At 41.4% G+C, this 16,004-nt stretch overlaps 1 protein-coding gene across 1 annotated transcript; it reads left to right on the top strand.

The window, feature by feature from the left end:
- The first annotated feature begins 353 nt into the window (after positions 1-353).
- LOC136427044 (zinc finger protein 208-like) lies at positions 354-15,591 on the top strand. Its single transcript, XM_066415763.1, has 6 exons — positions 354-467; positions 1,519-2,252; positions 7,658-8,338; positions 10,515-10,658; positions 11,067-11,143; positions 15,114-15,591. The coding sequence occupies exons 2-6, from the start codon at positions 1,524-1,526 to the stop codon at positions 15,589-15,591; spliced, it is 2,109 nt and encodes a 702-aa protein (XP_066271860.1). The 5' UTR covers positions 354-467; positions 1,519-1,523.
- Positions 15,592-16,004: the final 413 nt, after the last annotated feature.

Raw genomic sequence — 16,004 nt, 5'->3', positions numbered from 1 at the left:
TCTTTTTTAAGATGAAAGTTCGAATTGACTAGAACAAAGAATCGTAGAAAAGGTCGGGAAAAAGGCGAGAGCAAAATGAAGCCGAACCGAAACCTCTGCTTGGGGAGTCAGGGCGCGCTATTTTCCCAATGCGGGAGGAGCGAAGCACGGAACGATCTATACTCATGATACACATTTCTAAATATATTGTAAATGCGACACGCAACTTGATCCTGTGATGTGAGTGAAACCTCGTAAAGAGTACACGGCATGACATGATCTCTTCACCGGTAGGCGGTCATCTTCAGCTTCTTGTGGGTAATCAGGTACAAAATACTGCCTCCCCCCCTCATAGAGTACTTCCGGGTCATCCACAGCGCATTTCCGTTGGTGAAAGCTTGTCAGAACCGCGTGAACGGACGCTGTCTGATCTATCTTTGTCCTCAAATACGTCGGTTCCAACTGTTCCAATCGTCGAGACCTTTCAGGTAAGAAGTGATGAAGAATATCTATGTGAGGTTGTGTAACGATATCGAAGCTGATAGACTACAAGTCGCGATTTTGCGGTGGTTTTAGCGTTTTGTTTTGTCAAGATAAGACGTAGAAGGGTGTTGTAGGGTCTACCAGATCTGTTTCAATTTGAGAAACAAACTTCAAATCACTCAATGTACTGTGATTTTACTGTGTAAGAAGAGACATAGAATCTGGACGGAATGGTTATGTATATACAAAAGTTTACTTTTGGCTACAAAGACACAAAGAATTTGTGTAACGTATGCGGAAAACCCCCGATCGGATCCTCACATCTGGTTTCAATCAGTGCCTGTTGACAGCGTCGTCTGGTGTTTTCTTGTTGGGGGCGGTTCACTAACTGCTACAGGGATGATTTGTCATGAAACTTCAACACATACTAGCCTCATTACTCGAAAGGGTACCTACTGGCTGAACTTCAAGGTGAATATTCATACTGACTGGTGTATCTTATCAGTATATATTATGTGGTACGGACCAAACAGGAATGTGCGGATAATCATAATGTTACAGCAAGGAAATTTGGAACGTTGGCAAATTGATTTGATGGCTGTAATGTTAGGATACAATGAAAGGTTGTACATACTAGAAATGAAATAATGTATGTATGTATGTATGTGTGTGTGAGTGAGTGAGTGTGTGTGTGCCTGTTCCTTTGTGTGTGTGTGTGTGTGTGTGTGTGTGTATGTGTATGTGTGTTTGTATGTATGCCTGTGGTTCATATATGTGTGTGTGCGTGTGTGTGTGTGTGTGTGAGATTGTACCAGGACTGTCAGATTCTTTACCTTGCTGTTATTATATAACCTCCAAGATCTTCTAGTGCCTCTGTCCTCGACTACATAAAGTTTTACCAGCAAAAGATCTGCTTCTATATTTGTCATTATGGCCGTCACATGTCTCCAAGCAGATGCAATGGTGTCCGTTGTAACACTGATGAAATCTCTCAATGGATTGAATTTCATTTTTAATTTGGTCATTTACTCTATTTTCTTTTCACTATTATAACAGTCTCCATGGCAAGTACAAAGAGCTGCCACAGTGACGTCACCAATAGTATGGTACGAGGGATTGCCAACACTCTTCCATGGTGTGAGGAGTGCAGCAAGCAGTTCAGTACACCAGGTAATCTGAAGAAACACTTGCAGACTCACACAGGGAAGAAGCCCTACAGGTGTGAGGAGTGCAGCAGGCAGTTCAGTCAGTTGAGTAATCTGAAGACACACATGCGGACCCACAGTGGGGAGAAACCCTACAGGTGTGAGGAGTGCAGCAAGCAGTTCAGTACACCAGGTAATCTGAAGAGACACATGCAGTCTCATACAGGGGAGAAACCCTACATGTGTGAGGAGTGCAGCTGGCAGTTCAGTCAGCTGGGTAGTCTGAAGAGACACATGCCGACTCACACAGGAGAGAAGCTGTACAGGTGTGAGGAGTGCAGCAGGCAGTTCAGTGAGCTGAGTAATCTGAAGAGACACATGCGAACACACACAGGTGAGAAACCCTACAGGTGTGAGGAGTGCAGCAGGCAATTCAGTGAGCTGGGTAGTCTAAAGAATCACATGCGGATTCACACAGGAGAGAAACCCTACAGGTGTGAGAAGTGTAGCAAGCAGTTCAGTGAGCTTGGTAGACTGAAGAGACACATGAGGACTCACACAGGGGAGAAACCCTACCAGTGCAAGGAGTGTCACAAGCAGTTCAGTAGGCTGTATACTTTGAAGAAACACATGAAAACACACTTGTAAGGGATTCTTGGCAAATACTGACAATAGAACACAAAGAGTCATATTTGGATCACATTCAGGTGTATTAAAACGGCAAACACCTAGAATCAGTCCCCATTTTTTTCGAAGATTAAGATGTGAGTCTTTATACAAACTTTTTTTCTATTTTTCTTATTACCCAATTTTCTGTTTTATTATTCAACGTTGATGGCAAGGCTTACTGTCCTTCAGTCCCCTATTTTACTTTCTATATGATAGCACCACTGTTCTTCTTTCTTGTAGCTTTGTTTGAATTATTTTGTTACTTTAAAGTCTATGTTTATGCACACGACTATATACATATGTAGTCATAACACCATATTTTTTATTTTGAAGTACAGCTTGGTTTTCTTATGTTGTTGTATTGCACATGTTCCTAATTGTTAAAGTCTGTCAAAGAGGCCAGGCCTACTAGCTGAGTTTTGTTATGGTATCAGCAGAGATGATAGACACAAGGTTATGTTTATTTAGGTCCCTTCTGTTATGTTTCTTAACGTTATTTATCATGTTACAGTTCAGGTTTATTTTTAGAATTATAGAGCTACCAGTAGCATTCTGATATATTAGCTGAATATATAGTAGGTGCCAGCTTACAAACTGAATTTGACGTTGATGCAGGTTGATGATGATGATACTGGTATTTCAAGGTCTCTATTATGTGCTGGTTTATTCAGCTAAATTTCCTATCTCATAACACTATATTCTTACATGATAGCATCACTGTTTTTATCTATAACTTTGCCTTAATCATTTTTAGTGTTTACCTTCTAGTTGTATTCTATTATGATGGCTGTAGATGTATAAGGCTATGTTCGTTTTAGTTCCCTTGAAGTTTGTCTTTTATTCTGTTACAGTTCAGTTACAATAAAGTCGTTTTTCTCAAAACGCTGAAGGAAATCAGCTTATTTATTAGAGACGGGTATGCTTTTGTTTACAACGTTTACAAGATTTGGCTGTATCATCATCATCGGTCGGTCGCGCAGCGGCCGATCACAAAAAACATCGTTTAGGCCCATGAATAACTGGTGAGTCTTTCCTTTCTGGTATAGTGTGCGAACATTATATGTTGAAATAACAAGTGTTTTGAAGGTAGTTAGACGAGACATATCAGGACCAACAGTCTGTGATGACGTTCCAGGTTCCCGCTGGCCCGACCTAGGGTCTGGAACAGACGTCTGCCCGGCTACCTTCGGTTTAGCTCGTGAATTTGTCCGTGTGATTCTCGTAATCAGTTACTAGCCAGTATTGGTTTAATCCGCTCTGGCAACTGGACGGGCGATTGGCCCTGGACAGCTAAAGCGGAGTATAAATCAAATATATATTTGGCTGTATAAATCAGATATATATTTGGCTGTATAAATCAAATCAAGTTTTGGCTGATCACCTTGGCAAAAGGAAAATTACATCATGGAACACATGATTGCTAAGGTTCAGTTAAACATCAATATTTGCTAAGGGTGGTTGATATGTCAGATTCTTATTGTCATTTCTTGGTAACACCAAGAACGTAAACCATACAAATCAATTTACCATTCCTAACTTGTCTGAGTCATAACAACATAGTGCTGAATGTGCACTACTCCCCAAATGAAATCTGTTTTTGCGGACTTTTTCTACATATGGTATACATGCGACACACAGGTCGCCTGTGATATGAGAGTAAAAACTCGTCAAGAGTACACGGCATGGTCTGATCTGGTCACCGGTAGACGGTCATCTTCAGCCTCTTGTGGGTAATCAGGTACAAAAAAATTGACCCAAATAGTGTACATCCGGGTCATCTAAGCGCACTTCTTCGTGCTTGCGTGTCGAAAAGACGCCCGGAGACTTTCTTTTGAGACGCCAGTTCCCGTTCTGAGCTGTTCTAACCGCAGATAATTGTCAGGTAAGGAGTGTTGACGACTATCTGTGTAAGGCTGTGTAACGAGTTCAAAGTACAGAACAGACCCCTTTCCAAATACCGCGGCCATTTTGAATCCAGGGCGCGCGCACGTGATTCGAGCGCGGGAAAAGTGAAGACCCGGTAAGTCCACAAGCCAGCGGTAAGGCGTCCCCAATAGAAACCAGCGTTGAGTCATCTTCGGCGGCGAGATGTTCTCCTCCTCGGTGAAATCCATCGATATATTTGCATGGCACAAGTAGATATTGTTGTGGAGACTTGGACTAGATATCGGCCAGTAAAATTGTGAATTTCTGCTACTTTTCCACAGTTTCTGCCGGGCTGTTGAACGCGCGCTACAGTGATAGAATGCTAATATGTTTACACCGCGTGCTAGTAGTTTCCCTAATAATGTTAGCTAAAGTCGAGAAAAATCCCACAAAACATACACTTTTCGGATCATTTTAGCTTCGTTTAGGTATGAATATAACTCTTGAGCCTTTTGGCTGTCGTGACAATGCCAACATCATCTTGAAATTACGTTAGTTTGAGGGAGGGTTTTGTTTTTTGTGAAGCGTTACATCGACTTCGCTCAGCAATATTTGACATTTCCGTTGAATGCAATCCCACAAAAAAAAAGACGTGAAAATATAGACTTGAGTTCAATGTCCTTTTGGGTACAAATTTGGCAGCATTCCGGCGGCTTTTTGACGATCTTTTCGGATGCCAAGAATTTAGGCTTGAGGACTCCAAGTACGTGAGTGAAGTTGTGTTTTCCATTCTATCTGACGTTTCTTTAAATCATTTTGCGCGGCAATATTTCATATATCTGTTGGCCGGATGGAACCCAAAAAACGTTAAATAATATTGACTTGAGGACTGAAAGACCTCAGGCCGATATTTTTCCTTTTGTTGTGGGGTTTCATCCTATGGAAATCTAAGATATTTCCGCAAAAAGTGATGTAATAAAACGCTACAAAGAAAACACGCCCCCTGCTTCACTCACAAGTCGAGAAAAACCCCGTAAAGCATACACTTTTCGGGCTGGAATCCTTATAGCTACTTAGATTGAAATATACAGAATTTTACCGGTTGTGACTTCCCCTGGGAAAACGCGCGTTGAGAGGGGGTCGTGTTTCTGTCTAGCCTTTCTTTCTTTCTTTTCTGTCTAGCTTTTCCTTTCTCTCTTGTTACATCGCTCCGCAAGCGATATTTGACATTTCCGCTGAATGCAATCCCACAAAAAAAGACCTGAAAATGTAGGCTTGAGTTAAAGGTAATTTTTGGGGGGAATTTAGCAAAATTTCGGCGGCTTCTTTTGACGAGTTTTCTGAAATATCAAAGCCTAAAGTACGTGAGTGAAGATGGAGTGTTTTCACTTTGCGCCGTTATATCTTAATTTCCGTCGGATGATATTACAGAAGCGTGAAAATATAGGCTTGAGGGCTTTGCGAGTATAAAAATTTGACGGAACTTCGGTGGCTCCTTTGACTTTGACGATATTCCAGTGCCAAGATTAGCTTGATGAAGTTCGTGAGTGAAGCAGGGGGCGTGTTTTCTTTGTAGCGTTTCATTACATTACTTTTTGCGGAAATATTTTAGATTTCCACAGGATGAAACCCCACAACAAAAGGAAAAATATCGGCCTGAGGTCCTTCAGTCCTCAAGTCAATATTATTTAACGTTTTTTGGGTTCCATCCGGCCAACAGATATATGAAATATTGCCGCGCAAAATGATTTAAAGAAACGTCAGATAGAATGGAAAACACAACTTCACTCACGTACTTAGAGTCCTCAAGCCTAAATACTTGGCATCCGAAAAGATCGTCAAAAAGCCGCCGGAATGCTGCCATATTTAAGGACATTGAACTCAAGCCTAGGCCTATATTTTCACGTTTTTTGTGTGTGTGGGATTGCATTCAGCGGAAATGTCAAATATTGCTGAGCGAAGTCGATGTAACGCTGCACAGAAAACAAAACCCTCCCTCAAACTAACGTAATTTCAAGATTATGTTGGCATTGTCACAACAGCCAAAAGGCTCAAGAGTTATATTCATACCTAAACGAAGCTAAAATGATCCGAAAAGTGTATGTTTTGTGGGATTTTTCTCGACTTTAGCTAACATTATTAGGGAAACTACAAGCACGCGGTGTAAACATATCAGCATTTTATCACTGTAGCGCGCATTCAACATCCCGGCAGAAACTGTGGAAACGTAGCAGAAATTCACAATATCACTGGCCGATATCTAGTCCAAGTGTCCACAACAATATCATCTACTTGTGCCATGCAAATATATCGATGGATTTCACCGAGGAGGAGAACATCTCGCCGCCGAAGATGACTCAACGCTGGTTTCTATTGGGGACGCCTTACCGCTGGCTTGTGGACTTACCGGGTCTTCACTTTTCCCGCGCTCGAATCACGTGCGCGCGCCCTGGATTCAAAATGGCCGCGGTATTTGGAAAGGGGTCTACTGCAAGTAGCGATTTCGCGACGGTTTAAGTGTTTTGTTTGTGCAGGGCGATGGTGAAGACAAAAGGGTAGCTTAGGGGCTACTGGATATCTTTTAAGTCAACAAATAGGACTGCACGGGACATTTCAAAAGGCATCATAGTATACTGTGTTGGTAGTGACATAGAATTTAGATTGCATTTATGTGTATGTTTGTGCGAAAAAAAAGCAATTTCGGACACTTCAACACACAACATAGGTGAGTTCCGTATGTCAGAAACCCCTCCATCGGCCCCTGCCCAAGAATTTCCCACCCACAATTTTCTCACCTCTGGTGTCCATCAGTGCCTGTTGACAGCGGGGTCTGGTGGGGTTTCTGGGGGCGGTTCACTATAAACTGGTGCAGTGTTGATTTATCCTAATGCTTGGACAAATGTAGGGCACTGGCTAGTGTAAGGATTCAGTAACTACCATGTGTAAAGAAAAGTAAAAAAATGCTTCGATATTGCCAAATTGGACATCATAGCCTAGATATATCCGTCACATTTCTCCTGGTAGATGAAATGCTGCCTGTTTTTACATTTCACTGTGATGCAAACTTTCCATCGACAAAATGCCATTATCTTTTTACTATAATTACAGAAGTGACTTCATGGCTAGCGCAAAGAACTGCCACGATGACGTTACCAATGGTAGGGTAGGAGGGGTTGGCAACACTCTTCAAACGTGTGAGGAGTGCAGCAAGCAGTTCAGTACACCTGGTAATCTGAAGACTCACATACGAACTCACACTGGGTAGAAACCCTACAAGTGTGAGGAGTGCAGCCGGCAGTTCAGTCAACTGGGTGGTCTGAAGCAACACACGCGGACTCACACAGGGGACAAGCCCTACAAGTGTGAGGAGTGCAGCAGGCAGTTCAGTCAGCTGAGTAATTTGAAGAAACACATACGGACTCATACAGGGGAGAAACCTTACAGATGTGAAGAGTGTGGTAGGCAGTTCAGTATTCTGTGTAATTTAAAGAAACACATTCTGACTCACACGGGAGAAACCCTTCATGTGTGAGAAGTGCAGCAGGCAGTTCACTATCCTTAGTAATCTGAAGAACCACATACGGACTCACACAGGGGAGAAAACCTACAAGTGTGAAGAGTGCAGCATGCAATTCAGTGAGCTGGTCAGTCTGAAGAGACACATGCGGACTCACACAGGGGAGAAACCCTACAAGTGTGAAGAGTGCAGCATGCAATTCAGTGAGCTGGTCAGTCTGAAGAGACACATGCGGACTCACACAGGAGAGAAACCCTTCAGGTGTGAGGAGTGCAGCAGGCAGTTCAGTGAGCTGGGTAGTCTGAAGAGACACGTGCTAACTCACACTGGGGAGAAACCCTATACGTGTGAGGAATGCAGTAGGCAGTTCGGTAAGCTTGGTCATCTTAAAAGCCACATGCGAACTCACACAGGGGAGAAACCCTACATGTGTGAAGAATGCAGCAGGCAGTTCAGTCAGCTTAGTCACCTGAAGAGCCACATGCGGACTCACACTGGGGAGAAACCCTATACGTGTGAAGAGTGTAGCAGGCAGTTTAGACGACTGAGTCATCTGAAAAGCCACATGCAAACTCACACCAAGGAGAAACCCTATCGGTGTGAGGAGTGCAACAAGCAGTTCAGTAATCTGCGTAAGCTAAAGAGACACATGCGGACACACAGGGGAGAAACCTCAGAGGTTTGATGAGTGCAGCAGATAGTTCAGTCAGCTGGGTATCCTGGGGAGAAAAATGAGAACATCAGTTTGAGAAAATGATTACAAAGAATGAGAAGTATTTTAGGCCAAACTGATGGAAGATATGAAAAAAGCAAAGTAGAAAAAAATGATAAATTTTCAAGTTTATGGTGTTAGTCTGACGACAAACCCCATTTCCTTTTATACTATGTGGACAAGACTGTTGTCTTTGGATCCCCTTGTTTGTTACTTGTATGATAGCATCGCTGTCATTTTGCTTATAGCTTCGTTACAGAAAAGTGCATTTGTTAAGTTTTGTGTTTTGAGGTTAGACCCACTAACTGAGTTCTATTATGGTCAAGTCAAGTCAAGCTTACTGTAGAGATGATAGGCACAGGGCTATGTTTATGTAGATCCCTTCTGTTACATTTATTGATGTCATTTATTCTGCTACTGTTCAGGTTTCATTGTTACCTTTTAGATATACTCACAGCATATTGTAGCTGAATGTATTCTAGGTGGAAGCTTGCGAACTGATTTCGATGTTTATACACGTAGAGTATATATATGTAGGTTTCTTGTATTTGTTTCTTTTCACCTTTGGAAAAATCAAACAAAAAGATTTTACCAGTACTTCTTTGATTATCTTACCTGTTACTACGTGCCTTCTAGTTTAGTTCTATTTTCACTGTTATTTTGCTTATAGAGTCGATTCCACATTACCGAGAGGGTGTTTGTTGCCTTTTGTTCTAACATTTGCAAAACCTTTGTAACAATCTAAGGGAGATAAGTGACTGTTTAGAACAATTTCCAACATTCATTTGATGTTCTAAATAGTTTTTGCTGTGTTCAAACATGTTAGACAAATTTCTAACATTACAGATGTTATTTGTATTATTTTCGAAACTGTTGGAAAATAGGTTGATCATTTATTCCTATATGTTCCAACATTATAACAACATGGTATAACTGGGTCAGTGGGATGGGAACAGGGCAATTCACACATCCCTTCAAAGTATAGGGGATTAGGCCTGGGTGCCATGCATAGACGCCTCAAGACAAAGGTCTAGACGTGAAATCTAAAAATATACAGAGGCAGACAATAGAGTGCGATTAGCACCTACTTTTATGGGGGCAATAACCCAAATCTACCATTTGAAAAATGATGCAAATTGTTCCAACATGTTCAAACAGTGAAACAATCACATAGATGTTTGAAAATTGTTCTAAATAAAGAGATATTTGTGCAATTACTTTCCAAATAGTTCCAACATATATTTATAAGTTCAAACATGTTCAAACTTTCATTCTTGATTGTTTGAACAATTTAGAACATTTTGACTGGAATAGTCTTTTACCTAAAATTGTTTGAACTCACTAGCAATATTATCTGAAAACCCTCTCGGTGACATGGAATTGACTCTAGCTTTGTTGTGATTATTTTTAATTGTTACGGTATATGTTTAGAGTTTATACCTACTAACTCAGTTCTATTATGGTGGAGGTAGAGATGATGGGCTCAGGTTTATGTTCATTTAGGTCATTTGTTTATGTTATTTAGTTTGTTATAGTTCAGTTATAATAAAGTTTGTTGGTATAACACCGGTGGGAATCAACTTTTTCATTTAACCAAGTGTACTGTTGTTCACAGCACGTTTTGGTACAATTTTACATATGATTGCTAAGGGTCTCGGATATATCAATTCTAAATGCCAATTCTTAATATCACATTTGAATACTCAAATAAAATAATTTTTTTTCTCATTCATAATGGAACAGTGCTCAATGCTAACCCCTCTCCAAGCAGTGGTTTGGGTCAGAGTTATTTTTTGTTCTTGTCTCTTTTTTCGGCCTTTTTTACAATTCTGTGATTTCCTAGTAATGTCCACGATTTAGTGGGAAAAAGATTAAAAGAATTCACACCCCAACCCACCGACTTGTATACCATCCAGTCAGGGTATCTTTCAAACTCGTTTCCCAATAGGTAACGGGCGTTTTTGATTACAATATATCGGGCATTGTCATAATTTACATAACTTGATTTATCATAAATGTGACACGCAACTTGATCCAGTGATGAGAGAGAGAAACCTCGTAAATATCAAGATCAAAGACTACACGGAATGACATGATCTGGTCACTTGTAGACGGTCATCTTCAGCTTCTTGTGGGTAATCAGGTACAAGAAACTGATCTGGCAGTGTACTTCCGGGTCATCCACAGCACATTTCCGTTCTTCCAAGCTTGTCAGAATCGCGTGGACGGACGCTCTCTGTCCTCGGATACGCCGGTTTCTACAGTTCCAATCGTCGAGATCTTTCAGGTAAGAAATGATTAAGAATTTCTATGTTACGTTTTCTGACGATGTCGAAGCTGGCAGACTACAAGTCACGATTTAGCGATGGTTTTTGTGTTGTTCATTCTGTGCGGTGAGTCACCGCCCAGAGAAACAACACACTACAACTATCGCTAAATCGTGACTTGTAGTCTACCAGCTTCGACATCGTTACACAACCTGACATAGATATTCGTCATCACTTCTTACCTGAAAGGTCTCGACGATTGGAACAGTAGAAACCGGCGTATCCGAGGACAGAGATAGATCAGAGAGCAGCCTCAGCTCGAGCGTCCGTCCACGCGATTCTGACTACTAGTATCACGAGCGGAAGTGCGCTATGGATGACCTGGAAGTGCCCCTTGTGGTCACTGTTTTCTACCTGATTACCTACAGGAAGCTGAAGATGACCAGATGATGTCCTGTCGTGTACTCTTTGCGGGGTTTTCACTCTCATTACAGGACAAAGTTGCGTATCGCATGTATAATATATTGACAAATCTGAATTTAATGTCATGTGCATTGGTATATATGTATAAATGTGAATATACGTATAAATGTGAATGTAATGTTACGGGGCCAAATTCTTGTGCCTGATTTAATACTCCGAGTTGATCACTGTAAAGGTTACGCGCATTCATACAACGGCTAGCCAAACTTCACAATCTTAGTTATGCGATCTTAAAGCCGACTTGTTACAGTCAACTACCATTCCGTAAAGTTCATGCCTCGCTGGTATTCACTTTTAGGTTTTTACAAACGGCCAAAGATTTTGGCCGCACTACTTTCGTAGCCCTGTAACAGTAACAGTGACCAGTTTAACTGGTCCGGACCTTTTAGCCTAGTGGTTAGCGCGTTGAATTCCCAAGCCGTGCGGATCGGGATCGGCGCGGGTTTGAATCCCCCTTTGAGTTTATACAATGGTTCCCACGCCAGCCCTGTGAGTAACGATCAGATTACACAGGGATGTCGAACTCGGAGAATCGGGACGAGTCTAGAAAGAAAAGGGGGGGGGTAGTGTAACAGTGGGGATCAACCTCCACTTACTGACCAGTCTAACTGGTCCGGACCTTTTACTAGTAGTGAGCGCGTTGAAGTCCCAAGCCGAATCCCGGGAGCGGCTTACTCGCCCCTTTGGGTTTTTACAGCCCTGCGTCACAGAAGCAGAACTCAGTTGCCGGCCAATGGCGGTTTCTGGACCACACAAGTGACCGAAATCGACGTGGATAAATCACGACAAACGAGTATGTTTTTCTTAACAATCTGACGACCACTTTGATATGCATCATGCGGGGTCATACGGAACTGCAGCCGACTCACCTCAGCAGGCAGCTGCAAATGTCGCGCGCATTTATACGCCATATGGGAAAACTTCACAAACTCATGCGTGCGATCTAAAAGCGCACTTATTATACTGCCATACAGTAAAGTTGGTGCCTCGCTGGCAGTAACGTTAACGTTTTTACATACGGTCCGAGATTTAGGGTTCACTATTTTTCATCGCTACGTCACGGATAACGGGGGTCGCGGAGGAATACTGTGTGCTGATACCCCGTGAGAATCGCGTGGACGGACGACAGACGCTCTCCGATCTATCTCTGTCCTCTCTCAGACGGTATCTTTGTCCTCGGATTCGCCGGTTCCTACTTTTCCAATCGTCGAGACCCTTCAGGTGAGAAGGTATGAAGAATATCTATGTGATGTTGTGTAACGTTGTCGAAGCTGAAACACGACAAGACGCGATTTTGCGATGACTTTTAATAATACAAAATGTAGTCTGTTGTTTTTCTGGGCTGTTAACGGGTCAAGAAAGGATTAAAGGGTGTTGTAGGGGTTATCGGATGTCTTTTAAGTTGAGAGAGATATTTCAAATGGCTCAAGTTACTGTATTTTTGCTTTGTTATACGTAACAGAATCTAGACGGGATAGCTATATGTTGGCAAAAAGTGTAAACGTTTTTTGGCTCCAATGCGTTACCAGTAAGTATGTTTGAAACCCCCAATTGGATCCTCGGTTTCAGTTATTGTTTGGTTGGTACACTAACTACAACAGTGTTGATTTATCCTAAAACTTGGACACAAACAGGACACTGGCTCGTATAGTTAATCAGTAAAGACTGCGTGGGACGGACCGAACAGGAATGTGGAGGATACTAGTACAGCATGTACTCTCATCTCCCAAATAAACATACCCCCCGGAATAAACATACCCCCGGACAAATCTTCAAAATACTGTTTAATTCCCGGAATGATCATACCACCCCCACCCCCGGAAAACTGCCAAATTTACACGTCAACTGTTTCCATGCTACTTCTGTCTTGGGAAAAGAGGATGACAAGAAGGTAGGTTCTTTTTACTCATCTATGCCTGATTTATTTATTGATATTTACCACATTTGTGGAAAGATTGACGTAACAGGTGATTCACGTTTTCAAGATGTCAACCCGGCCTAGACTGTTAGGTTTGATCCACCCACACTGGGAAGGACCCCTACTCTTTTCACATAACGCGTAAATGTATAGTATCCAAAATTGTTGGGAAAAAAACGGGCATGGGTCCCCGCTATGACCCCTAACCGGGGGGCAACGGTGCGTTCATATTTAACAAATAAAAATGTGCATGATAAATGCTTTTTCTACTTGGAACTTGAAGCAAGTGATCAAGGAAAATTGTTGTATAAACTGACACACGTGCAATCAAAAAAGTCACTAAGCTTCTCGGTTCACTTGGATGGGCAACACCTTCAGAGTCTACCTATTTTCGTACAAATGTATCAACATTTAGAACTTGAGCAGAAAATCACAATATCCTGATCATATACTCAGTAAAAGTATTACTTATTTGTAAAAGCTATATAGAAAAGGACGAACTATGACATGTATGATATTACTTTTTTTTCTTTCTCAACTTGCCATTTATCGTGTTATGCACTTCATATAGAAACATAGATTTGTAAACTGTATGCTTTCCACAAAATCACATTATCATATAATGTTAAGGACACTATCATACATTGTCCTTGGTGTTGTTGTTGCAATTAAATGAAAAAATGTAGAAAAAAATTCATTTTGAGAGACTAAATTGTCAAAAAAAAATCTATTGGGATGCAGAAACCTCAGGCTTGTACAATGTTGCCACAAACCCCAGGGTTCTCATGTTACACATGCGTGAGCCCTCCCAGACATGACAGTAACACAAAAAAATTATAGGAAAGCTCCGGCATTCTCTCTGTAAAGGAGTAATCTTCTTAAAAGCATTTTCATGTGGTGATAACGGTGACTAGATTGTAATTTAATTGTGTGTATAGACTTTAATACAATGTATAGAAAATTCCCTTTGTTAAAATGCCACACACATTACTGACTAACACAAAGGAGTTTTATATTTAGGTCAAAAAGAGTTGTTTCCCCTTCTTCGAGGTGAGCTCTTCCATGAGAAACTTTCTCACGGACTGACACTGCCGTGCGCATGCGTACGTTACTGTGGCGATTTGCGAAGGACTAAATGTTCATGTTTGTGGTAGGATGGAAAGCTTTTGGTATATTTTGGAAGTGATTATACAGTTATTGATGCTAAGACTTTTTTACGTGGTGTTGCTTTTATATCAAAGGCTGTATCCCACGTGAGTAGAGTAATTCTAACACTGCGCGTCGAAGGCATATGATTTGTTTTCTGATCAGCGTGCTTTGGTTTACGATGTAAACAGAGACTGTCAAAGTTGTTTATTTGAAAAATACCTCAGTGTGGCGTCTTTTTTTATCCTAACAACAACGTTTACTTTGTAGCGAGATCGACCGATATGTTAGTACCGCCAGGATTTCACAAATGCCGGGTCAAAGTGGCGGGGAAATCTTAAAAAATAGCGAATAAGGAGCAAAAGCACCGGAGAAATATGAAAAAAAAAACTCAATTAAAAGGGATCTTTGGTAAGCAAAGTTCCAATGTCCAAAATGATAACGTACTGGGTGGATTTTGAGGCTGAAAAAAACGTACCGGTACGTTTATTTGGGAGATGAGAGAACAGTTAGGAAAGAAACGAACATTTGCCAAGGATGAGAATTCGAACGTTGGAAGATGATGATTTTGAGGCTTTCAAAATAGGCTTACAGTGAATTAGTATACCTACTAGAAATGATAAAATGATTTCATGTGTGTTTACGTGTTTTGTATGTGTGTGTGTTTATCTATGTATTTATGGGTATTTGCATGTGTGAGTGTTTTCATGTCTGTGCGTTTCAATGTGTGTGTGTGTGTGTGTGTGTGTGTGTGTGTGTGTGTGTTTGCATGTGAGTGTTTGCATGTGTAGTGTGTGTGCGCGCGTGTCTGTGTGTGTGTGTGTGTTTGTGCTTTTACATGCGCACGTGTGTGTTTGTTTATTTGTTTAACCAGGGGAAATCTTGCGGTATGTGTGTTTCTATTTTTCTCTCTTCACTTACGTTACAGAAGCGACTTGATGGCGACAACAGAGAGTAATGACGTCAGCAGAGGTTCGGTTGGGGGTTTGCCAACATATAGGTGTGAGGACTGCAACAAGAAGTTCAGTAAAGCAAGTTATCTGAAGAGACACATGCGGATTCACACAGGGGAGAAACCCTACAGATGTGAGGAGTGCAGCCGGCAGTTCAGGGACCTGCGTAAGTTAGAGGCTCACATCCGGACTCACACAGGGGAGAAACCTTACGGATGTGGGGAATGCGGTAGGCGGTTCAGCATGCTGTTTAGTCTAAAGAGACACATGCGTACTCACACAGGGGAGAAACCCTACACGTGTGAGGAGTGCAGCCGGCAGTTCAGGGAGCTGCGTAATTTAAAGGATCACATCCGGACTCACACAGGGGAGGAACCCTACATGTGTGGGGAATGCAGCAGGCGGTTCAAATGGATAAATAGTCTAAAGAGGCACATGAAAACACACATATGATTAGTTCTTAAGAAAGCATAACGTAGAATTTGACACGTCATAAGTATACCATAAGTTATATTCATCCCATTTCCTGCCCTTGGTAGTGTTGCATTGTTTCCATTCCCTATTGTAATACATAGATAACATTTCCAAACACAGTGTATACTGAACTAAGTCCATTGATTCTTACTAGTTTTGAGGTTTGTCGAATAAGTCTTGAGACAAGATTGTTTTGGTTTGTATTCTTTTTTTATCTAGTTTTGTCATATTATCATATTATGTTGATATGATTCGCTGTCTTAAGTCCTCCTTGGCCTTGTTTATTCCTTATATTATAGCATCACTGTTCTTTTGCCTTTAGTATTGTTACAATTATTTGTGTTCTTCATGATCTATATTTTGGCAAATAATAACACATTGATTACTGTCTA

The sequence above is a fragment of the Branchiostoma lanceolatum genome, chromosome 2 (assembly GCF_035083965.1).
Source record: "Branchiostoma lanceolatum isolate klBraLanc5 chromosome 2, klBraLanc5.hap2, whole genome shotgun sequence".
NCBI classification, from domain to species: Eukaryota; Metazoa; Chordata; class Leptocardii; order Amphioxiformes; family Branchiostomatidae; genus Branchiostoma; species Branchiostoma lanceolatum.
This window is presented reverse-complemented; position numbering and strand designations above follow the sequence as displayed.